General features: G+C 46.4%; 1 protein-coding gene across 7 annotated transcripts in view; it reads right to left on the reverse strand.

The window, feature by feature from the left end:
• Window positions 1-26077, reverse strand: part of adgb (androglobin) — a 513562-nt gene that overhangs the window by 69647 nt on the left and 417838 nt on the right. For all 7 annotated transcript variants that reach the window (XM_070889961.1, XM_070889958.1, XM_070889959.1 and 4 more), the window contains 3 exons: window positions 24995-25129; window positions 5023-5176; window positions 4658-4845 (listed from right to left, as the gene is read on the reverse strand). In XM_070889961.1, coding sequence (XP_070746062.1) covers window positions 4658-4845; window positions 5023-5176; window positions 24995-25129 — 477 coding nt within the window. The remainder of the gene's footprint in view (window positions 1-4657; window positions 4846-5022; window positions 5177-24994; window positions 25130-26077) is intronic.

A 26077-nucleotide genomic window follows, 5' to 3' on the forward strand; every position in this document is an offset into this window, starting at 1 on the left:
AAATAGAGGAGAAAATTTGCTGACAAATTGCAGAAAGATGCAAGTACTTTATAGCAGTGATTTTGGGGGACTTCAATTATTCTAATATAGACGGAGAAAATAACAGTGTTCAGGGCAAAGAGGGGAAGGAATTCCTGAAATGTGGACAAGAGAAATTTCATGACCAGTATGTTTGCAGCCCAATGAGGAAGGATGCAGTGCTGGATCTAGTTCTGAGAATGAAGTAGGGCAAGTAGAGCATGATTCAAAGGGGGTGCAGTTGGGGAACATGATAATAATATTAGGTTTAGAGTAGTTATGGAAAAGGACAAGGAAAAATCAAATGTGAAAATACTCAACTGAAGAAGAGCTAATTTTAGTGAGTTGAAAGGGTTCTGGCCCAGGTAGATTGGAATCAAAGATTGGCAGGTAAAACAGTAAATAAACAATGGAGATAGTTTGGGTATAGTTAACGTAAAGATTGGACACATTCCCATGAGGGGGAAAGGAAGGGCATTCAAAGCTAGAGCTCCCTGGATGACTAAAGATATAGGGCTGGATTTTCGGCTGTCTAACGCCTCAGTTAGCGGCCAGAGGGGACGTTAATGGGAGCGCAGCATTTAGTGCCCCAACCAAAAATTCGTTAGCGGCTCACAGCGGGTGCAAACCAGTAGCGCCTGGCTACTGACGATCACTCCAATCATGACGTATTTCTGGTGTAACGCCCACGCTTGCAGCCCGGTCGGAAAATTAGGTGCAGCTGCCTCATTTAGGTGCTGCCAAGAACAATGTCGGTACAGGCTTGCAGAGTCATTAATTGGTGGCTTCTTAAAGGGATGAGAAAGCGCTTCCCTCGGAGGTCACTGTCAGTGCAATGTTTATACAGAGCATGGTGCGCGAGCCTCCGAGTTTAAAGTGGCAGACAGACATAACAGTACAGGTTGAAAACAAGTGATTTTCAAAACTTTAATGGTTGCATTACTATGCCGTGCCTTTAAGACCCGGCTGTTGCCAGGGTCTGACTCGTAGTTCCATGCATGCGTAATGGGTCTGCCAAATTTACCGCCGAAACTTTCGTTATCGTCCCCCCAGCTCTGCTGTACAACAGCTGATTTAATACCTCTGTCAGCTCCCCGCTCGATTCTGACGAATTTCTGGGCAGAGGGCACAAACTTTTTTAAGATACTAAAATTACCGCTCTGCCTGGGATGCCGCCCCAAATGGAGTGCGACCAAATTTCTCCCCACCTCCCCACCAGAGATTAAAATTAAACAGAAAAAGGAGACTTATTATACATGTTAGGTTCATAATACAGTAGAGAACCAACCCAAAAACAGAAAGTACAGAGGAGAACTGAAAAAGGAAATAAGAGGGGCAAAGAATGTGTATGAGAATAGATTAGCGGGTAACATAAAAGTGAACCCAAAAGTTATATAAACATATAAATTGCAAAAGGGTAATTAAAGGAAGGGTAGGGTTAGAGACCAAAAAGGAGATCTTCTTGTGGAGGCAGAGGCTGAGGCACTACATAAGTATTTCGTATCTATCTTCACTAGAGAAGAGGATGCTGCCAATGTAACAGTAAAAGAGGAGGCTGTAGCAATATTGGATAGGATAAAAATAGATAGAAGAGGTGCTTAAAAGGTTGGCAGTGCTCAAAGTAGAAAAGTCACCCTGTCCGGATGGGATGCATTCTCGGTTGCTGAGAGAAGGGTGAAAATTGCGGAGGCCACAATCTTCCAATCCTTCATAGTTGGGAGTGGTGCCAGAAGACTGGAGGATTGCAAATGTTACATCCCTGTTCCAAAAAGGGGACATGGATAAACTCGGCAACTACAGGCCAGCCAGCTGGACGTAGATGGTGGGGGAACTTTTACAGGCAATAATCCAGAACAAAATTAATTGACATTTGGAAAAATATGGGTTCATAAATGAAAGCCAGCACAGATTTGTTAAAGGCAAATCGTGTTTGACTACCTTAATTGAGTTGTTTTATGAAATAATGGAGAGCGTTGATGAATTTAGTGTGGTTTATGTTGTATAGATGGACTTCCAAAAGGCATTTGATAAAGTATCATATAAAACTTGTTATCAAAATTGAAACGCATGGAATTAAAGCAGGGGTGGGCAATTATTTGAGCTAGAGGGCCACTTAATAAGTTTGGTGAGCTGTTGAGGGCCACCCACCAATGTTCCTCCTAAGGCGCGTGGCTTCCAGGTGGCGCAACAATCGCGCGGTTCCGCCCAGGCTGCTCCCCAGCTCCTGCCTCTGGAAGAGCTACTGAGCATGTGTGGATGCAGAGTGGCCGGCCGTGCAGCAAATACAAAGGGACCGTGCGCGAAAACAAATTAGAGGGAACATTGTATAAACATAAACATTGCATAACCATAAATTCAGATAGTAGTCAGATGCTATCTTACATACACAACATGTATTCGATACTGCTCAGAAATGAATCAAAGATAAAAGTTAAAAATGTTATGGTATCTTCTGGTCTCTGTAAATCAGTGCTGTGAAATAGAACTGTACCCTCTTTAGAGCCTGTATCAGCATTCATTCCCCATCTCACTCATCCTTATGCCACTCTGCAAAGATTACTAAAGCCGGCTCAATTGGTGCTTGATGAAAACTCCCCTGCTATCGTACTCTGGAGACCCGGGGAGGAACGATGCAGCACCGGTCACTTTCTTCAATAAAAGAGTTGTGGAGATGAGCAGCCATGATTGCACTCTAAAATGGATAGAGCAAATTCGAGTACACAGTGCATTCTGGGTATGGACGTCCGCCATTGGGGCCCAGAATCATGGAACGGATCCTTTTAAGATCAGGCCTGCGAGAATCACTTTTGCGAATTATTAATCTGAATGAAGTATTACTATGGTTTTTCTTTGGCTGCAGTTCGGGTCTGTCTCTGGCCCATGAGAAGTGAAAGTGGATAGACGAAAGTGCAGCTCGATCTCCGGCACGTGTTCTAATTATCTCCCTTCCAACTGGCTGGAAGAATGGCTTGGCGGGCCGGATATGGCCCGCGGGATTGCCTACCACTGGATTAAATGGCTGCATGGATACGAAATTGGCTAAGGGACAGAAAGCAATGAGTAGTGGTGAACAGTTGTATTAGTTGTACACTGCTGTTTTTGATATATATTAATGACCTAGACTAGGGTATACAGGGCATAATTTCAAAGGTTTCAGATGATACCAAACTCAGAAATGTGGCAAACAGTGATGAAGACAGTAACAGATTTCAGGAGGACATAGACAGACTGGTAAAATGGGCAGACACATGGCAGATGAAAGTTAATGCAGAGAAGTGTGAAGTGATACATTTTGGTAAGAAGAGTGAGGAGAGGCAATATAAATTATACCAAAATGGTATAATTTTAAAGTGGTTGGTGTAACAGAGAGACCTGGGTTTGTATGTACACAAATCTTTATTTTTATTCGTTCATGGCATGTGGGCAAGGCCGGCATTTATTGGCCATCCCTAATTGCCCTTGAGAAGGCTGTGGTGACCTGCCTTCTTAAACCCCAAAAGGCAATTAAGAGTCAACCACATTGCTGTGGGTCTGGAGTCACATATCGGCCATACCAGGTAAGGGCGGCAGATTTCCTTCCCTATAGGAGATATGGAAAGTTGGGCTTCTTATGGTCTAAATTTATAAGCACTGTATTAAAATGCCTGAGCTGAGGTTCACTCTGAAGTCACTTAGTACTTGAGGTTCTATCCATCTAGTTTAGTGATCAGTTGTCAGTTTTCACAAGACTTTCATTTTAGGAAACATAATATGCGGCCATCTTAAGAATGCCTCTTTCAAAATTATTTTCAAAGAGGACAATAGTGATTTGATAGATTTTTACTGATACTTGCTCTTTAGCACAGATATATTTATTTAACCAGCTGCGAGTTGAACTCATGGCTATGGATCATTAGTACAGGCCTCTGGATTACAAGTCCAGTAACATAACTACTATGCTACCATAACCCTTCATAGATGGCAGGACAAGTTGAGAAGGCTGTTTAAAAAAGTATATGGGATCCTTGGCTTTAACAAAAGGCATAGAGTATAAAAGCTAAACGTTATGCTAAACATTTATAAAACACGGTTAGGCCTCAGCTGGAGTATTGCGGCCAATTCTGGGCACTTTAAGAAGGATGTCAAGAAGGATGTAGAGGAAATTTACGAGACTGGTACCAGAGAGGCGGGACTTCAGTTATGTGGAAAGACTAGAAAAGCTGGGATCGTGACAATGTTAGAAAGTTAAGGGGAGATTTGATAAAAGTGTTCAAAACTATGAAGTGTTTTGATAGAGTAAATAAGGAGAATCTGTTTCGAGTGGCAGAAAGGTCAGTAACCAAAAGACACAGATTTAAGGTAATTGGCAAAAGTGACAATGAAGGAATGGCGATATATTTCCAAGTCATAATGGTGTGTGACGTGGGAGGGGAACTTGCAGGTGGCCATGCTCCCATGCACCTGCTGTCCTTGTCCTTCTAGGTGGTAGAGGTCGCGGGTTTGTGAGGTTCTGTTGAAGAAGCACTGGCGAGTTGCTGCAGTACAACTTGTAGATGGTACACACTGCGGCCATGGTGTGCCAGTGGTGGATGGAATTAATGTTTAAGGTGGTGGATATGGCCTGCAATGTTAAGCTGTAAAGCAATTTTTTTATGACTACCTGAAGAGAATATCTTTGTCATTTGGCACGTAGTAGGACTTAATCTCCTTCATTGAAAAGTTGCTGTTGACAGCATCGCATCCCAGGACAGGGAGAGGATGCCTGGAGCCGATCAAACGCATTCTCCATTTACCAGAGGGAACTATGGTGTTTCCTGTCTCGGCTTCAACCGTGAATGTGTAGCCATTCTATATATATATAAAAAAAGATAGTTTACAGTTTTAGGCAGGCATTTACGATTCAGATTTTTGTTAATTTGAATGAAATATCTGCACGGTCAAAGAGCAGGTTTAAAGAAGTGAGAGGCAAATTTTGCAGAAAACAATACATTTGTGATCAGATCTCTGGCAACTAGCTATACCTACCTTATTTGCAGCATAGACATGAGGCGGTACCTTTTGAAAAACCCTGGGAATTTCCTCTCCTGTGTCATTATTGATCACATGAAGAACAGAGACTGGCAGCGCAGAGTAAATCTTGGGCACTATCAGCATGTCCTCAGGCATATGAAACACCTCTCTGTGGATAGAACAAAGTTCAGTGAGTCAGCCAAAGTGCACCAAGTGAAATCAAAGGGAACAAAAGGGTTTTACTGTGGCACTGGACTCAACTATCAAGGGGCTGATGGTAAACATTGAGAAGTTAAGAGCAAGAAGGGAATTCTGGCAGATTGTTTTAACCTGAAGAATTTGTGGGGAACATTAGCAGGAAGGCAGACTGTATAAATGGGTTCACAAGGTAATTAAATGTGTTTTAGGAGAGAGAAGGGATTGGCAATAAACTACATTGCATCTGCTAATCTTCCACTATTAACATCAATCAAATGTCAGTCACATGGGCCTCGCTGAAATAAAAACTGACCAAAAGGGAATAACATCTCCCACGTAAAGATACATTTAAAGATGCATCAGAGCTGTATTTAAGATTTGAACTGCATCTTTGATATCAACCGATGATTACAAAACAGGCAAACTTCAAACTTGTGGATTATGAAGTTATCAACACTCCACTCCAGACATGCACAGTCTCACTTTGCTTATTAAAGCAGATGGCTAAGTTACTTGCCTTTAAATTAAGCAGCCACTATTCCTAGTCTATATTTCACATACAGTGGAAATATAATAGTGACACACCCTGAGACTAGGCTGCTGTTTGAGCCACAAACTTTTATTCTGCTCAGCTGAAAGTGATGACAAAGGAGCAATGGAGCGAACAAGCCAATATATTATTCATGTTGGGGAATTCGCACCCCAGGAATTTGTAACCCTAGAGAAACACAACATAGTGGGAACCTGTGCGAGGCAAGGTAGAATAAGATTACCCCAGTTAGGTGGAACTCATAGCACTGTTACACTGGTAGGTTGTTGCCAAGGGCAAGTGTAAAGTTGGCTGTAACCTGAGGTATCCTACCATCACAAGGCTTATCTCAATGATACTGCACTGTCCTGGTTCTATTCCAAGACTCCATCCCCAGTCCTCTCTGATTCATCATCTACATCCCTACCAGACATTAACTGCATTAAAGGGTCAAATTTTACATGTATGCTGAGGATATCCATTTCTATGCTTCAAACATAGAGTTCAAGACTGTTAACATAATTAAGGGCTCAATTTTCCCTCGTTATCTGCGCCTTTTTTTGGCGCGCGCCGCTTTTTTTGGCCTAAATTAAAATATCCAAGTTTCCCCAAAGTTTCTGCGCCAGTGTGACTCAGTTACAGATTTTTTTAGGTTAGTATTTTTTTGCATCAAGGGGGCATAACCTAATGTCTGTGCCAGTTTTTCAGATTTATGCAAGTCTGACATTTTTCCTAGGACGGCGTATGTGACCACTCCCAAAAAACCTACTGGGCACTAAAGAAAAACCGGCACACAGTAAAAAATCAGCTCAGAAAGACGCCATTATTTTTATACAAAGTTTTGAAGGGAGTCAAGAAGACATTAAATATGCATCATAAAGCTTAATTTTTTCAAACTTAAAACGGAGAAAATGGAAGTCTAAAGCAATTCTTTATTTTGGGATTTTTTCAAAGTGCCACGGGGGGGCGAGGGAGCTGTTTGCTGAGCCTGTGTCCGGATGAGGGAGTGATTCTGCCGGCCGACCCTCAAGCCCGGTGAGGAGACGTTCGGTCGGTGGTGGGGTGGTACTTTGAAAAAAATCTAAAATGAAAGAATTGCATTTGACTTTGTTGCCTCAAACATCCTCATTGAATGCCGAGCTTCCCGTTCCAAGCAAGTCTATTGCGCATGCACAGACCAAGGTGTGGTCCATACTCGGGCGTCGAGAGAGAGAGGAGAGAAGCTTTAATTGCTTGTCCTGCTGTTTTGAGCTTCTTGCAAAGGTACAATTTAATTATGGGAGCAATATTGGCAATGCCATACTTTGTGCAAGCCTTCTGCATGATGGTGCTGCAGAGGAGACGACTGATTTGACGTCATCGCATGAAGAACCTCAGAGCACGTAGGGTGATGGGCAGAAGGCCTTACCCACATCGGGTATATCGAGACAGGCGCTCATACCTGCACCCGAGTGATGCAGACTATGTGAGAAGCTTTAACCAAGAACTGTGAGTTAGTAAAAGCTGACCTGCAACCTAGAAGCGTCAGGAGGACTGTTTGTCAGTTGAAATGAAGGTTACAGCTGCACTTTCATTCTATGCATCTGGATCATTCCAGGCCACAACTGGGGATGTGTGTGCCATTTCTCAACATGCAACACATATCTGCATTCGGCAGGTGACTGCTGCACTATATGCCCGGAGGAATGACTACATAAAGTTCCCCATGACCGCCCAGGCAATGCGTGACAGGGCTGTGGGCTTCTCCAGGATTGCTGGCTTCCCAAAGGTACAGGGCTGCATTGATTGTACCCACATCGCCTTGCGAGCACCTTTGGAGAATTCCGAGATATACAGGAACAGAAAAGGTTTTCACTCGGTGAATGTGCAGCTCGTGTGTGATGACGTGCATTGCATCATGTCAGTTGATGCGAGATATCCTGGGAGCACCCATGATTGTGTTCATCCTATGCGAGAGCACTATATCTGACATGTTTCAGCAGCAGGCAGAAGGGCAGAGCTGGCTGCTGGGAGACAAAGGGTACAGCCTTGCCACCTGGCTCATGAGGCCCCTACGCGTAACCCGGACGGAAGCTGACCGGGAATACAACATGTCACACATTGCAACGCACAGCATAATAGAGAGGACCATTGGTATCTTGAAGCAGCGTTTCCGACCATTCCGGAGGCTACTTGCAATACTCCCCTGAGATTGTCGGTCAGTTCACTGTTATGTGCTGCATGCTGCATAACTTAGCCATCATGAGGCAGCAGCAGCTGGTAGTAGAAGAGCCATCTGAAGTGAGAGTGGCTGATGATGAGGAGGAAGATGCAGATGACGAGGAGGAGGAGGAGGAGGAGGACAAGGAAGCCATGCAACTACTTGCACTCGGAGCACAACGGCAGAGGAGGTCTGGCCGGCATGCCCCTTTAACAATTGCTCGAGCCAGTTCATCCATGAACGCTTTGCTGCCTAAAGGCTCTGCAGCAACTATTCCAAATGGACCACGTTTACTGTTTGGACTTGTTCCGTAATGTTGTGTTGTGTTAATGGAACAAATAATGGAAATGATTCTTCTTTACTTCAAAAAGTTGTATTAATAATGGAACAAATAATGGAAATAATTCAGTTATAATTTAAAATAAATTTTATTCAAAAGTTTAACACTTGTTTGTACTTAACCTAACTTTAATAAAAATATTCTTGTATCAAACTTTAAAATTTTCAGTTAAGATCAGTTACAAACTTTAAGATCACTTACAAACTCTAAGATCACTTAAAAACTTAAGACCACTTACAAACTTTTAAACTTGTAAATTTACATAACTTACAAAAAACTTTTAATTTGAGAACAGTTACAACAGTAACAACAATAATAACAACAACAGCAGCAGAAAAAAAGGCTGTACCCATCTCTCCTCCACCTTATTCTAGCACCGCCCGCTGCGCTTGGTCTTGTTGACTCCACCCCTGCCCGCAGCGTTTCTCGGGTTGGTACAAGCTTATTCTTTCAAACATCTCGGGTAATGCGCACTTCTTGATGGGGGACGTGGGCAGGCAGTAATGTGGAAGGCCCGGCTTGGGCCTCTTCAGAGGCTGGTCTGGGGATTGAAGTGCGAGCGGCAGTTGATTCTGTCAATGGCTGCAGGGTCTGGGCATGTTCCCTTAATGCAGCAGCTAACTCCGACATTCCCTCCCTCATGTGCCCTGACAGTGTCTCAACTACCTGCAACATTCCCTCCCTCATGTTCGCCGACAGTGTATCAGTTACCTGCGACATTCCCTCCCTCATGTTCACCAACAGTGTCTCAACTACCTGCGACATTCTCTCCCTCATGAGCACCGACATTGTATCAGCTGCCTGCGACATTCCCTCCCTCATGTGCCCCAGCAGTGTTCCCATTTCTTATGAGAGTGTTGCTACTTCTCCTGACAGTCGCGATACCTCATCACCCACCCCACTGATGGTGTCCAGGAGTGATCGCGTAAGGTCAATGCTCTCCGCACTCATTGCCATCATCTGAACCACATCTGTTAGATCCTGCACCTGAGTGCTGTCGAGCTCTCGTTCCCCTCCTCACCCTGGCTCACTGCATCCCAATGGGACCCGCAGCCACGGACTGTGGGGCCCTGGGTATGCCTCACTGCATCCCACTGGGATCCGCAGACTGGGACGGTGGGGCCCTGGGTGTGCCTCACTGCACCCCACTGGAATTCTCAGCCTCGGACTGTGAGAAACCATGGAATGTCCCAACACTCGTACCACTCAGGAAAGGGCCTGGCACTGCAATGGACGGCACCTGCACCTTCTCCAGAGTAAGTACAACAGTGGGGGCTTCATCCATCCCCTCCCCCTGCCCCTCCCCCTCATCCCCATACTCTTGGTCTGGAAGGTGGGATCGGAAGATGTTCTCCTCTTCAGGCTCGTCCTCGTTTGGATCTTCTTCTGCATCGGCTTCAGCCTCGACAGGGTTGGCCTCAAGTTCTGCAAAATATAACAGAACAGACAAATGGTTAGCAGCAGAGGCGGGGGCAGGGTGGCATGAATAGGCTCACACAGCGCAGGCAGCAGGCTTATTTGAAAGACCACGATGAATGATAGCACATTGCGTCAATGATAGCACATTGTGTAGCTAATGGAGACATCCCCATGAACCGAAGCATGGCTAGCCCGCATGGGCCTCCTCCCTTTTGTTGTGTGCCACCTTTCTCTGCAAAGATGAAAATATAACTTTTTAGAGAGGGTGTCTTTCTGCTAGGTGGGCATATACAGATGGTCACATTTATAATTGCAATTCCAATGAATAAATGAAAATATTACTTACACTAACTACTTGACCAAGGTCCTGTCACTTCTTTTTGCACTAGCCTCCAGATCACGGGGTGGTCACCATTGCACAGTAGTCTTCTGCAAGTTGGTTCCATTGTTTCTTCATTTCTTTGGGTGAAACTTTTATGTGACCTCTGCTGGTGTGCAGTTCGTGCCATCAGGCCTCAATTACAGTAACTAGTGCCTCCACTTCATCCTGTGAGAAATTTTTGGTCCTTGAGCCGCATTGCAGCTCCGATTTTTCCACTGAAAATTAAAGTTCTCATACACAACTGGGTCTTTAAAAATATCCGAATGCAGGCCGGGGGCTGTACTGGGCACGCAAGCCCATAGCAGTCACGTAAAAAATGTCATTTTTTTCACACAAGTGCAGAAGAGTGGGTGGGCATTGTTTTTTCAGCACAGACATTAGGCGCCTCCCCCAGAAGCTAAAGGACAGGCTGCGCAGCACCAATTTCAAAAAATAGAACAGGGAAACTTGCTCGTTTTTTTTTGGAGTAGTCGGGGGCCAAAAAAAACAGGCGTAACTCTTGCAATATGCCAAAAAACAGCATCTGGGAAAATTGAGCCCTATATGTGGGAGAGCATTTTGGTGGTGGTGATCATAATCCAGTTAGATTTAGGATACTTATGGAAAAAGAAAAAGCAGACCAGGAATAGAAGTTCTCAATTGGTGGAAAGCCAATTTTACTAAGTTGAGATGTGATTTAGCCAAAGTGGACTGGAAACTGTTACTTGAAGGTAAATCAGTGTCAGAGCAGTGGGAGGCATTCAAGAAAGAGATAGTGAGGGCTTAGAGCAAGTATGTTCCCTTAAAGAAAAAGGATGGGACTAATAAATCTAATGCCCCCTGGTGTCAAGGGGCATACAGGGTAGGATAAAGAAAAAAAGGGAAGCTTATGACAGATACCGAGGGCTTAATACTGCAGAAACCCTGGAGGAGTATAGAAAGTACAGGATGAAATTAAAAAGGGAATTAGGAAAGCAAACAGAGGGCATGAAAAAATATTGGCAAGTACAATCAAGGAAAATCCAAAGATGTTTTCTAAATACATTAAGAACAAGAGAATAACGAAAGAAAGAATAGGACCAATTAGGGACCATAAAGGTACCCTGTGTGTGGAAGCGGAAGACGTGGGTATGGTTCTTAATGAATACTTTGCGTCTGATTTCACAAAAGAGAGGGACAATGCAGAAATTGCAATCTGGGAGGAGGAGTTGAACTATTGGATGAAATAAACATAGTGAGAGAGGAAGTATTAAGGGGTTTAGCATCTTTGAAAGTGGATAAATCCTTAGGCCCAGATGAAATGTATCCCAGGCTGTTAAGAGAAGCAAGAGAAGAAATAGCAGACCATAATTTTCTGATCCTCTCTGGCTACAGGTGTGGTGCCAGAGGAGTGGAGGACTGCTAATGTTGTAATGTTGTTTAAAAAGGGAGAAAGGGATAGACCGAGTAATTACAGTCAGCTTAACCTCGGTGTTGGAATATTATTGGAAAAAATTCTGAGGGAAGGATAAATCTTCATTTAGAACGACACAAATTAATCAAGGACAGTCAGCATGGATTTGTTAAGGGAAGGTCGTGTCTGACTAACTTGATTGAATTTTTTGAGGAGGTAACAAGGATGGTCGATGAGGGTAATTCATTTGATGTAGTCTATATGGATTTTAACAAAGCTTTTGATAAGGTCCCACATGGCAGACTGGTCATGAAAGTAAAAGCTCATGGAATCCAAGGCAAAGTGGCAAGTCGGATCCAAAATTGGCTCAGAGGCAGGAAGCAAAGAGTAATGGTCGATGGGTGTTTTTGTGATTGGAAGGCTGTTTCCAGTAGGGTTCCGCAGGGCTCAGTACTAGGTCCCTTGTTTTTGTGATATATTTCAATGATTTGGACTTGAATGTAGGGGGTATGATTGAGAAGTTTGCAGATGATACAAAAATAGGCTGTGTGGTTGATAATGAAGAACAAAGCTGTATACTGCAGGAAGATATCAATGGACTGATCAGGTGGGCAGAACAGTGGCAAATGGAATTCAATCCAGAGAAGTCTGAGGTAATGCATTTGGGGAGGGCTAACAAGGCAAGGGAATACACAATAAATGGTAGGACACTGACAAGTGTAGAGGAACAGAGGGACGTTGGAGTGTATGTCCACAGATCTCCGAAGGTGGCAGGACAGGCAGATAAGGTGGTTAAGAAGGCATTCAGGATACTTGTCTTTATTAGCTAAAGCATAGAATATAACAGCAGGGAGGTTATTCTTGAACTGTAAAAACACTAGTTAGGCCACAGCTAGAGTATTGCATTCAGTTCTAGTCACCACATTACAGGAAGGATGTATTTTCATGAGAGAAGGTACAGAGGAGATTTACAAGATTGAAGCCAAAAGCATGTACAATCCTCTGGTATTACTTCCCAGCTGCCCACTCAGGCTGGATTAGGCACCCTACAACCTGGGTGCCTGGTTTGATCACAAGCTGACTGTGGTGTATGTAGCACACAAATCACTGACTCCACACGGTCTGGCGTAAGTCTAACTGCTGTGACCTTCGTCCTTTATTGTTCAGCTCCAGAGTGCCTCCCAGGTGTGGTGGTCAGCCTTATATAGTCCTTGTTACAGGTGCTACCAAGGTTTCCCACCGCAGCGCCCTCTGTGGTGTGGCATAGTACTTACATTACATTTAAGGTACTGGGACAATAGACACATCATTACATAACATCACCTCCCCCACCCCCCCCCCCCCCACCTGGACGCAGGACAACGATACACACATCATTACATAACATTACACTTGTCCAACGGAAGGCAGGTGGGCATAGACAGTGCGTTAATATGGTACATATTATCTGGTACATTAACTGGTTATTGACTGGTAGCGGAACCTTGATTTCCTTGTTAGCCGTTATCATTAATTGTACTTCATCCATTATTTTACACAAATACAGTGGCCATTCAGCATAAAAAAGGTAATTCTTATTATAAATTCACTATCTCACATTAACATAGCTCATTTTAGTCTCGCTCTGCCAAACAGAAGTCCTTTGTGGGGACCACCTCTTTGTAAGGCCCTTTTAAGACTCCCAGGTGCATTTCCGCTTTAAGGCGCCATCTTTGATGCAGGAGGATTCCACGAGGCTTCTCCTTGGGCACCGCCATCTTTGATGCTCTGCAGCTCCGACACGATGCCGCCGCCATCTTCTTCTCTGCCACTCCGAATGCCCTCCGCCGTCGCAGCCTCTGCTCCCCTCCTCTGCCACCTGACTTGCTGCCTCTCCTGCGGCCGCCGTGGCCTCTCCAGCGGCCGCACTTGCCGCGTCCCCCGCGGCCTCCGCCACCCGACGCTACCAGCTCCTCGGCGGGGCCTGCCCAACGGCCTCTTCCTCTGCGGGCCTCTTCCTCTGCCGGCCCCTGGATCCCTCAGCACCCCGCCCGCAGCGCCCTGCCGGCTCCCCCCCCCCCCCCTCCCCCCACTAGGCCCCTCTGTGCAGGGCTGCTTGCCTGTGGGGGCTGAGGCTGCAGGGTCTCTGTGTGAGATCCGGGCCTGGGACTTGCCTGTGGGTGGATTGAGGCTGCAGCTCCAGCTCGGTCGGCACTGCTCTCTGGGGACCCGGGGCACGGCAGCACCCCGGGGAGCAGCAGCCTGTGGAGGAATGAAGTCTTCCCAGCTCCCACGGACCTTCCCCATCCACCTCCGGCCGAGGAGCGTCAGCCCATCGCCTGCAATGACCCACAGAGGTAAAGCGTGCATCTCGGCCCCGTGGGACACCTGCACCATCGCTCTGCCAAGAACAGGTATCAGTTCCCTGGTGTAGGTACGCAGCTTCACCGTGACCGGGACCAGCTTGGGTCGTGCAGTTGGGTTAATCCACAGTTTATCAAAAGTTCTTCGACTCATCAACGACGGACCCGAGCCCGTGTCCACTTCCATACTCACTGGGACGCCGTTGATTTTTACTTCCCTTATCACTGGGGGCGAATCGTCGGTGCACGTATACAGTCCAAGCACCTCATCTTCTCCTACCTGCTCTTCGCTGAACAGTGGATCATCCCCCATCTCCTCAGCCACATGGTGAGTCTGATTTCTTTTACACATACGCTGAAGGTGGCCTTTACTCCGCAAACCTGCACCGGTGAGCCCCATGGTTTCCTCCACAACGCCAGCATGGTGCTGCTTGATTGGCCCCCCTTGGCGGACTCTGAGCTCCAGGATCCCGAGGTCCGTGCTCTCTGCCCCAGGCAAAGCCACGTTCTGCAGTTTTGTCCGTGGTGGGTGCTATCCTGTGGACAGTGCCTGCCGGGTTCGAGATTGTGTGGATCATTTGCTTGGTGCTGCAAGTTGAGGTCATATGTGCCCGGCTGATGGCGATGGCCTTTGTCAGAGTGACTGTGGGTTCCATGGCTAACAGTTTGTGAAGGAGGCCCATAACGAAAACGTCCCGCAAAGCCTAGTCAAGGTGTGCCCCAAAATCACACGGCGCCGCGAGTCTCCTGAGGTCCGCAGCATATTTGGTGACATCCTGGCCCTCAGGTCTGCAGTGACAATAAAATTTGTATCTGGCCGTGAGGATGCTCTCCTTCGGTTTCAACTGGTCACGAATGAGTTCAGTCAGCTCCTCGTATGACTTGTCCCTGGCGCTCCCAGGTGCCAGTAAATCCCTGACGAGACAGTAAACCTCATCTCCACAACTGGAGAGCAATATCGCCTTACGCTTCTCTCTCATTGCGTTCGTGTCCTCCGTCAGATCGTTTGCTGTGAAGTAGTACTTGAGCCTTTCCGTAAAGGCCTCCCAATCATTGCCCACGGTAAAATCCTTTAGCGAGCCCAGAGTAGCCATGGTTGCGTGGAGTTCGTCCGCTTCCTCGTTGCCACGGTCAATCACTGACTCCACACGGTCTGGTGTAAGTCTAACTGCTGTGGCCTTCGTCCTTTATTGTTCAGCTCCAGAGTGCCTCCCAGGTGTGGTGGTCAGCCTTATATAGTCCTTGTTACAGGTGCTACCAGGGTTTCCCACCGCAGCGCCCTCTGTGGTGTGGCATAGTACTTACATTACATTTAAGGTACTGGGACGATACACACATTACATAACACTGACCTTTACATCTCACATCCATAGTTGGAATGTTGCTGTGGTAACAGTGTAAATGTAGAACGAAGAAACATGCAGCAGAGGTGTGTGTATTAGAAAATATATACTGGGAAATTATTTTGTTCTTTTGAAACTGATTTCAGAGTTCATTTTTGTGGATTTTTGCAACTTAATAGACTCGGATAATGACAGATATGCTGATTCAGTCCTGATGATTTTTCACGTTCAAAGGAAACAAGTTAATCTATAATGGAGAAACTTATGGGAAATGTTTTTCACTGATATTCTGCTACGTGGAATGTGGGGGGCAATTTTCAAATGATGTTCACCCCATTTACGAGCTGTTCAGCAGCTGAAATGGATAAACAACATAAACTTGAATGCCCAATGTCCGCCTGAAGCCCGTAAATGGTCGCCCAGCACTACCGCCTCCAACAGTCTCCTACACCCTTGACATTCAACAGCATTACTATCGCTGAATCCCCTACCATCAACATCCTGGGGGTCACCATTGACCAGAAACTTAACTGGACCAGCCACATAAATACTTTGGCAACAAGAGCAGGTCAGAAGCTGGGTATTCTGTGGCAAGTGTCTCACCTCCTGACTCCCCAAAGCATTTCCACCATCTACAAGGCACAAGTCAGGAGTGTGATGGAATACTGTCCACTTGCCTGGATGAGTGCAGCTACAACAACACTCAAGAAGCTCGGCACCATCCAGGACAAAGCAGTCTGCTTGATTGGCACCACATCCACCACCTTAAACATCCACTCCGTCCACCACTGGCGTACCATGGCTGCAGTGTGTACCATCTACAAGATGCACTGTATCAACTCGCCAAGGCTTCTTCGGCAGCACCTCCCAAACCCGCGACTTCTACTACCTAGAAGGACAAGGGCAGCAAGCACATGGGAACACCACCCCACCAAGTCACATACCATCCTGATCTGGAAGCATATCGCCATTCCTTCATCGTCGCTGGGTCAAAATCCTGGAACTCCCTTCCGAACAGCACCGTGGGAGTACCATCGCCACACGGATTGCAGCGGTTCAAGAAAGAGGCTCACCACCATCTTCTCACGGGTAATTAGGGATGAGCAATAAATGCTGGCTTTGCCAGCGACGCCCACATTCCGTGAACGAATTAAAAAAAACAGGCAGTAGGCTGCTTGCATATGCAAATTGGTGTACCTATCGGGACACCTCGTTTGCAATTTCCAATTACTAATGGGCAGAGTTCAGCTCAGGGCCGAGCAGGACTCCCAACAGTTCGCACAATCTGGGCAAGTTTGAGTAAAAAGATGGGAAGTTTAAACGTTTACTCTCTCCCATCCCAGTCATTCACCCAGGTATGGCTCCCATCTTCCTGCCGAGTCCAAGGGGCACAGACTTTAACATAGCTGGTGCACAATTGGTTTAGCGATTCATCATCAGATTTGGCTGGACCATATCAAGCACTATCGGGTTCTGGTCTCCTCTACCAAAACAGCTCACTACTGCAGGATCATCCTTTTTTTCTCCCCTACTAACCATCGCCTTAAACCCTTTTCCCTGCCCCCCTCCACCCTCACCTCCAAGTGTAAGAAGCTCATGGTCTTCTTTGTCATTAAGATTGAGACTGTCCATTCAGCTACCTCCACTGCATCCCCCTTCCTCTTATCTACCAAGACAAACCTCCCTCAAGGGTTCCCCCTGCCCTAGTCCTGAGCCAATGTCTTTCTGTAGTTTGTCTCCTATTTCGCTTCATGACTTCTCTGAGCTCACCTTGTCCATGAGACCCACCTTCAGCTCCATTGACCTCATTCCTTCTCCTTAGATACTGTCCCATCTCTTTCAAGACCACCAACATTACCCCCTCCTCAAAATATCCACTCCTTTTCTTCAGGTACTCCCATTGACGGCTGCGTCTTCAGCTGTCTAGGCTGGAAGCTCTGGAATTCCTCTTCGTCTCGCCACATACCTCTTCTTAAAATCCACCTCTCTGACGAAACATTTGATTACCCCATCTAATATCTGTATTATGCTTGCCATTCATTTTTGTCTTATTACATGCCTCTGTGAAGCATGAGATGTTTTGCTATGTTATAGGTGCTATTTAAATACAAGTTGCTGCTGTTGATGGTGATGGAGTCAGCGGTAAGGGAACAAGTTTGTGGTGGGCACCTAAAGTAATGGCTTTGGTGCTGCCAATGTACAGTTGAAGGAAGTGTGTAACTCATTCATGAGTTGACATTGGGCAGTCAACCGGACAATGCTGAGGTCGTCATGAGATAAGGAGAACTGGTGGAGAGATGGAGCTAGGTGTCATCAGCGTACATATGGAATTTGACACTTGCAATATTAGTAATCATTCTGAATCACTCAAGTGGCAATTATGGCTGGGAATTTTCTCTTGCTTTGTCACCCTAACTTCATTGGAAGTATGGTGGAAACCCCAATTACACGCATAAACGGCGATACAGTGGAAGCAGCTCCAATTAAATTCCCATCCGATGTTACTCTAACTGCATACCTTTCATATCTGAATTGTTTCTGCTGTTAAAACAAATTGTAAAATCTTCAAATGGATATAAACCGCTCCCCTTGTCAATTTTGATCCTTGTGGACCTTTGAACAAAGTCATATTGAGGAAATTCTAAAAAGAACCATGTTACTAAAGGGCAGAAAACACTAGTGGGAGTTGTGTACAGACCACCAAACAGTAGTAATGAGGATGGGGACAGCATCAAACAAGAAATTAGGGTTGTGTGCAATAAAGGTACAGCAGTTATCATGGGCTACTTTAATCTACATATTGACTGGGCTAACCAAACTTGTAGCAATGCGGTGGAGGAGGATTTCCTGGAGTGTATTAGGGATGGTTTTCTAGACCAATATGTCGAGGAACCAACTAGGGGGCTAGCCATCCTTGACCAGGTGATGTGTAATGAGAAAGGACTAATTAACGATCTTGTTGTGCGAGGCCCCTTGGGGAAGAGTGACCATAATATGGTCGAATTCTTTATTAAGATGGAGAGTGACACAGTTAATTAGGGCCCTGAACTTGGGGAAAGGTAACTTCGATGGTATGAGACGTGAATTGGCTAGAATAGACTGACGAGTGATACTTAAAGAGTTGACGGTGGATAGGTAATGGCAAAAATTTAAAGATCACATGGATGAACTTCAACAATTGTACACCCTTGTCTGGAGTAAAAATAAAATGGGGAAGGTGGCTCAACCATGGCTAACAAGGGAAATTAAGGATAGTGTTAAATCCAAGGAAGAGGCATATAAATTGGTGAGAAAAAGCAGCAAACCTGAGGACTGGGAGAATTTTGGAATACAGCAGAGGAGGACAAAGGGTTTAATTAGGAAGGGGAAAATAGAGTACGAGAGAAAGCTTGCTGGGAACATAAAAACTGACTGCAAAATCTTCTATAGATACGTGAAGAGAAAATGATTAGTGAAAACAAACGTAGGTCCCTTGCAGTCAGGTTCAAGTGAATTTATAATGGAGAACAAAGAAATGGCAGACTAGTTAACAAATACTTTGGTTCTGGTTTCACGAAGGAAGACACAAATAACCTTCCGAAAATACTAGGGGACCAAGGGTCTCGTGAGAAGGAGGAACTGAAGGATATCCTTATAAAGCGGGAAATTGTGTTAGTGAAATTGATGGGATTGAAGGCCGATAAATCCCCAGGGCCTGATAGTCTGTATCCCAGAGTACTTAAGGAAGTGGCCCTAGAAATAGTGGATGCATTGCTGATCATTTTCCAACAGTCTATCTGTCATGTATTCAACCCATGTATAATCTGACCTAAGTTGTACACTGTGAGAACAATGACCACTAGGTGGGAGACACTCCTAACCTGGACATTTAGGTATAAAAGGGGAAGCTCCACCCACCTTCATCACTTGAATACTAAGGAATAAAGGACAGGTCACAGACTGACCTTCTCTCAAGCATGGGCCTCGTGTGCATTTATACTGTATAGTAAGGACGTATCAATGGCGATGAGAAACTGGGATTTAAACCACGCGAGCATGGCCACTAGCAGAACAGACGAGAGGTACTGTGTTAAGCAATGGTTGGGACAGAGATTCAACATTGTTAAAGCAGCACACAGTTCTCCAGGCAGACAAGGGCAATCGGGCATGCCCCAACATGTAGTTGAACCCAGAGAGGGAGTTCGACAGAGACAATGGCAAGCTGAACGGCGATTCACGCCATTGCAAGGGACAATGCGGCCAGTAATGGGGCCATCAACACCTGTTAATGGCGCATTCAAGGACAGTCACAGGGGCAGTCAGAGACGATCGACTGGCAAGGGACCTTTTGTTTCCAACAGCAGCTCATTTTGGAGGTGTGGAGGCACACACTCAGCCAGAGTTTGCAGAGATGAGCAAAATACCTGCAGAAATTGCAGAAGTGAACGCTGAGGAAAATCGCTGGAAGCTGAAGTTCAGTGAGTTCATGTGGAGCACGTATACAGTTCATACACCAGGACGCCACTGATAATGATGAAAGTGCTCCTCAATAGCATCTCAGTATTAATGGAGCTAGACACGGGGGCCAGCCAGTCCCTGATGGGTATCAAACAGTTCGAAAAGTTGTGGGTGTCCAAGGCCAGGAGGCCAAAATTATCGCCGATTGCCGCACAGCTACGACCTTACACAAAGCAGATCATTCCGGTGCTAGGCAGTAGTCGTGCCCCACAAAGATTCGGAGAACAGGTTACCACTCTGGATTGTCCCAGGGGACGGTCCCGCACTACTGGGGAGGAGTTGGCTTGCTGTCATGAACTGGAAATGGGGCGATGTCAATGAAATTTCCTCTGTGGAGCGAGTATCATGCTCACAGATTCTGGACAAATTTGACTCATTATTTCAACCCAGCATCGGCACTTTCATGGGGGCCAAGGTAGTGATTCACATAAACCCGGACGTCAGGCCAGTACACCACAAGGCCAGAGCGGTGCCGTACGTGATGTGGGAAAAGATAGAAGGCGAATTGGACCGCCTGCTGAGGGAAGGCATCATCTCGCCAGTCGAATTCAGTGACTGGGCGAGCCCGATCGTGCCGGTGCTCAAGGCGGATGGATCAGTCAGGATATGTGGTGATTACAAGGCCACCATCAATCGGGTGTCACCCCAAGACCAGTACCCGCTACCGAGAGCGGAGGACCTCTTTGCGACGCTATCCGGTGACAATCTTTTTTCAAAATTGGACCTGACCTCAGCTTACATGACCCAGGAGCTGGCGAGTGAGTCGAAGAAGCTGACCACCATCATGACACACAAGGGGTTGTTTGAGTACAACAGATGTCCGTTCGGGATTCGCTCGGCCGCCGCAATCTTCTAACGAAATATGGAAAGTCTCCTCAAGTCGATTCCAGGGACGGTGGTTTTTCAGGATGACATCCTCATCACGGGTTATGATACTGAAGAACACCTCCACAAACTGGAGGAGGTGCTACGCAGACTGGACCGGGTAGGGCTGCGACTGAAAAAGGCGAAGTGCGTCTTCCTAGCTCCAGAGGTAGAATTCCTGGGGTGAGGGTAGCAGCAGACGAGATCAGCCCAAATGCGTCCAATACGGAAGCGATCCAGAGAGCACCCAGACCCCGTAACACGACGGAGCTGCGTTCGTTCCTGGGGCTCCTGAACTATTTTAGTAACTTTCTTCCCAAATTGAGCACGCTGCTAGAGCCGCTACATGTGCTCCTGCACAAAGGTCGCGAATGGGTCTGGGGGACAGCCAGGAAAAGGCTTTTAATAGAGCACGCAATTTGTTATGTTCCAACACTCTGTTTACACTATACGACCCATGTAAGAAACTTGTGTTAACGTGCGATGCGTCGTCCTATGGTGTCGGGTGTGTGTTGCAGCATGTCAATGTCAAGGGTCAGTTACAGCCGGTAGCTTATGCCTCCAGGAGTCTGTCCCAGGCAGAAAGGGGTTACGGGATAGTAGAAAAGGAGGCGCTCGCATGTGTATATACTGTAAAGAAAATGCACCAGTATCTGTTTGGCAGGAAATTTGAGCTGGTGACAGATCACAAACCCCTAACGTCCCTTTTGGCCGACAACAAGGCCATAAATGCAAACGCATCAACCCGCATACAGAGGTGGGCACTTACGTTAGCCGCCTATGACTATACAATTCGGCACAGACCGGACACCGAAAACTGCGCTGATGCACTCAGCAAGCTCCCACTAGCCACCATTGAGGGGGCTACCGAGCATGCTGCTGAGATGGTCATGGCTGTTGAAGCTTTCAGAAGCGAAGGCTCACCCGTGACAGCCCGTCAGATTAAAGTCTGGACAAATAGAGACCCGCTATTGTCTCTAGTCAAGAAATGTGCCCTGAATGGGGACTGGGCAGCCACGTACAGGGCATGCCCTGAGGAATTTAAACCATTTCACAGGCGCAGGGATGAACTCTCGATTCAGGCCGAATGCCTCCTGTGGGGAAACCGTGTAGTCATGCCCCACATGGGCAGAGAGGTGTTCATCAGAGAACTCCACAATGAGCACCCGGGCATTGTCATGATGAAGGCAATTGCCAGGTCACACGTTTGGTGGCCAGGGATAGACGCAGATCTGGAACTTTGTGTTCGCAGGTGCAACACGTGTGTCCAGTTGGGCAATGCGCCAAGGGAAGTCCCCCTTAGCCCCTGGTCATGGCCCGCCAAGTTTTGGTCACGCATCTACGCAGGTCCTTTCATGGGAAAAATGTTTTTGGTTGTAGTAGACGCCTACTCCAAATAGATCGAGTGTGTCATTTTAAATTCAAGCACAGCCTCTGCCACGGTAGAAAGTCTACGGGCAATGTTCGCCGCCCACGGTCTACCGGACATCTTGGTCAGCGACAATTGCCCGTGCTTCACAAGCACTGAATTCCAGGACTTCATGACAGGCAGTGGAATTAACCATGTCAGAATGGCACCGTTCAAGCCGGCCTCAAATGGCCAGGCAGAACGAGCAGTGCAGATAATCAAACAGGGGATGCTCAGAATCCAAGAGGGTTCCCTACAAACCCGCTTATCACGCCTCCTGTTGGCCTATAGATCCCGACCACACTCGCTCACAGGGGTTCCACCTGCAGAGCTGCTAATGAAAAGGACGCTCAAAACCCGGCTATCCCTTATACACCCCACCATGAAAGAAATTGTCGAGAGCAGGCGCCAGTCACAATATGACTACCATGACAGGAATGCGAGGGTGCCATGTATTGATGTAAATTATCCTGTTTTTGTCCTCAACTACGCTGCAGGGCCCAAATGGCTCGCAGGCACTGTGATTGCCAAAGAGGGAAATTGGATGCTGGTAGTTAAACTTACCAATGGACAAATCTGCCGCAAATACGTGGATCAAACAAAAAGGAGGTTCAGCAACCCCATAGAAGAAGCAGAGGAAGAACATGATGTAGAGTTCACTCCACCACAGGTGACCGGACACCGGAACTAAAGGGAGGAGAGCCCAGTCACTGTGGGCAGTCTGGATAGGCCTGAGGCACTGCAAACAGCAGACACTCAGGCCAGCGCCCAACAACCGGAGCTCCAACTCAGGCGCTCTACAAGAGAGCGTAAACCACCAGAGAGACTCAACCTGTGATCCCAATAAGACTTTGGGGGGGAGGTGATGTCATGTATTCAACCAGCATTGTAACCCATGTACAATCTGACCTAAGTTGTACACCGTGAGAACAATGACCACTAGGTGGGAGACACTCCTAACCTGCACCTTCAGGTATAAAAGGGGAAGCACCACCCACCTTCATCACTTGAGTGCTAAGGAATAAAGGACAGGTCACAGACTGACCTTCTCTCAAGCACGGGCCTCGTGTGCATTTATACTGTATAGTAAGGACGTATCACTATCGACTCTGGATCAGTTCCTATGGACTGGAGGGTAGCTAATGTAACACCACTGTTTAAAAAAAGGAGGGAGAGAGAAAACGGGTAATTATAGACCGGTTAGCATGACATCAGTAGAGGGGAAAATGTTGGAATCAATTATTAAAGATGAAATAGCAGTGCATTTGGAAAGCAGTGACAGGATCGGTCCAAGTCAGCATGGATTTATGAAAAGGAAATCATGCTTGACAAATCTTCTGGAATTTTTTGAGGATGTAACTAGTCGAGTGAACAAGGGAGAACCAGTGGATGTGGTGTATTTGGACTTTCAAAAGGCTTTTGACAAGGTCCCACACAAGAGATTGGTGTGCAAAATCAAAGCACATGGTATTGGGGGTAATGTACTGACGTGGATAGAGAACTGGTTGGCAGACAGGAAGCAGAGTCTCGGGATAAACGGGTCCTTTTCAGAGTGGCAAGCAGTGACTAGTGGAGTGCCGCAGGGCTCTGTGCTGGGATCCCAGCTCTTTACAATATACATTAATGATTTAGATGAAGAAATTGAGTGTAATATCTCCAAGTTTGCAGATGACACTAAACTGGGTGGCGGTGTGAGCTGTGAGGAGGATGCTAAAAGGCTGCAGGGTGACTTGGACAGGTTAGGTGAGTGGGCAAATGCATGGCAGATGCAGTATAATGTGAATAAATGTGAGGTTATCCACTTCGGGAGCAAAAACACGAAGGCAGAATATTATCTGAATGGCAGAGATTAGGAAAGGGGGAAGTGCAACGAGACCTGGGTGTCATGGTTCATCAGTCATTGAAAGTTGGCATGCAGGTACAGCAGGTGGTGAAGAAGGCAAATGGTATGTTGGCCTTCATAGCTAGGGGATTTGAATATAGGAGCAGGGAGGTCTTACTGCAGTTGTACAGAGCCTTGGTGAGGCCTCAGCTGGAATACTGTGTTCTGTTTTGGTCTCCTAATCTGAGCAAGGACATTCTTGCTATTGAGGGAGTGCAGTGAAGGTTCACCAGACTGATTCCCGGGATGGCGGGACTGACATATGAGCAGAGACTGGATCAACTGGGCCTTTATACACTGGAGTTTAGAAGGATGAGAGGGGATCTCATAGAAACTTATAAGATTCTGACGGGACTGGACAGGTTAGATGCAGGAAGAATGTTCCTGATGATGGGGAAGTCAAGAACCAGGGGACACTTTGTTAGGATAAGGAGTAGGCCATTTAGGACTGAGATCAGGAGAAACCTCTTCACTCAGAGAGTTGTTAACCTGTGGAATTCCCTACCGCAGAGAGTTGTTGATGCCAGTTTATTGGATATATTCAAGAGGGTGCTAGATATGGCCTTATGGCTAAAGGGATCAAGGGGTATGAAGAGAAAGCAGGAAAGGGGTACTGAGGGAATGATCAGCCATGATCTTATTGAATGGTGGTGCAGGCTCGAAGGGCCGAATGGACTACTCCTGCACCTATTTTCTATGTTTCTGTGTTTTCTATGTTATAGGTTGGAGTTTATCATCAATGTGGGGAATAAATTTCCAGATAGAGTGGTGGAGGAAAAAAAGCCTGGAATCATTTAAGAAATAATTGGGATTACTGGGATCTCTCTGGCTGGATGAACCAAGATGGGTCAAAGGGCCTTCTTCATGCAATTATGTTAGAAAAACAAGACTGGGAATAAGGATAATCAAGGGCCAAAATGTTGTCTGTAATAGTTGTACAGTGCTTATTCTCAATGGCAATACACTTGTTACATTGCACAGTGCAAATACATGAGTTGCAGTACAGTCAAGTGCTGTATATTGTAATAGTGAACCAGGCACAATGCAACAATGCACAGGATCATTAGCAATCACGGAATTAAAAGTCTAATGAACATAAAAGAACCACTAGCTAATTATTATAATAGAAAGTAATGTTGTATAGCGTTCTGAAAGTACACACAGACAAAAACCTCAGGTATGTTGCTGAGGACTGTGTTTTCAGTTCATACCTGAATACCACAAACCAGAAGTGGGGGTGGTGATCACTGTAGGTGGATGTGTAATCATCGTATACTGTCCTGCTCCATTCATCTTCATAAAAAGGATACCTTTCTGCCAGTTTTGGATTTGTGTCAAACATGTACCTAGAGGATCAAAAAAGTAAGAGTGCACATGAAACACAATCCAATGTTTGCACACAAGGGAAGGGCTGGTAAGAGTCTGATGAAGGGTCATTGACCTGAAATGTTAACTCTGCTTTCTCTCCACAGATGCTGCTTGACCCGCTGAGATTTCCAGCATTTTCTGTTTTTATTCCAGATTCCAGCATCCGCAGTATTTTGCTTTTGTGTAAGGGCTGGTAACTTTAGTTTTACTATATTGATTGAGGGAATTGAATCTCACCAAAGCTCTTGATGTTCCTCAGCAATGCTATTGAAATAGTGGGTGGGCACCTTACTTCAAGGCCTCAAACAATGCTGCGAGTCTGAATAAGAGGAGCGTTGGCATCTTGCTTCCCCATGGCGTAGGGTGCCATCGACTGCACACAGGTGGTTTTGCTGGCGCCGCAAAACAAGCCTGAGATCTTCTGCAACCGCAAAGGCTACCAATCACTTAATGTGCAGGTGGTGTGCGACCACACCCAGCGATTCCTCAATGTCAATGCCTGCTGTCCTGGCAGCAGCCATGATGCCTTCAATCTGCGTCAGCCTGGTGTGCCAGCTCTCTTCCAGCCACCACAGCAAACTCGAGGGTGGCTGCTCAGAGGCAATGGCTATCTGCTGTCTACCTGGCTCATTACTTCCCTCCATAACCTCAACACTCATGCCCAACCCTCATTTAATGAGAGCCGAGCTTTCACCAGGAAAATCTTCGAACAGACCATCGGGCTACTGAAGCAATGGTTCCACTGCGGTGACCGCTCAGGAGGAGTACTCTGCGGAGCAGGTGTGCCATTTGTGGTGGTCTGCTGCATGTTTCACAACTTGGGGGACAGACCTTGCCACCAGGGATTGCAGGACCACCTCAGGAGGACGACGATGGAGAGGAGGAGGAGGAGGAGAAACAAGATGAGGAGCAAGAGGATGAGGAAG

The sequence above is a fragment of the Pristiophorus japonicus genome, chromosome 9, assembly GCF_044704955.1.
Source record: "Pristiophorus japonicus isolate sPriJap1 chromosome 9, sPriJap1.hap1, whole genome shotgun sequence".
Classification (NCBI taxonomy): Eukaryota; Metazoa; Chordata; class Chondrichthyes; family Pristiophoridae; genus Pristiophorus; species Pristiophorus japonicus.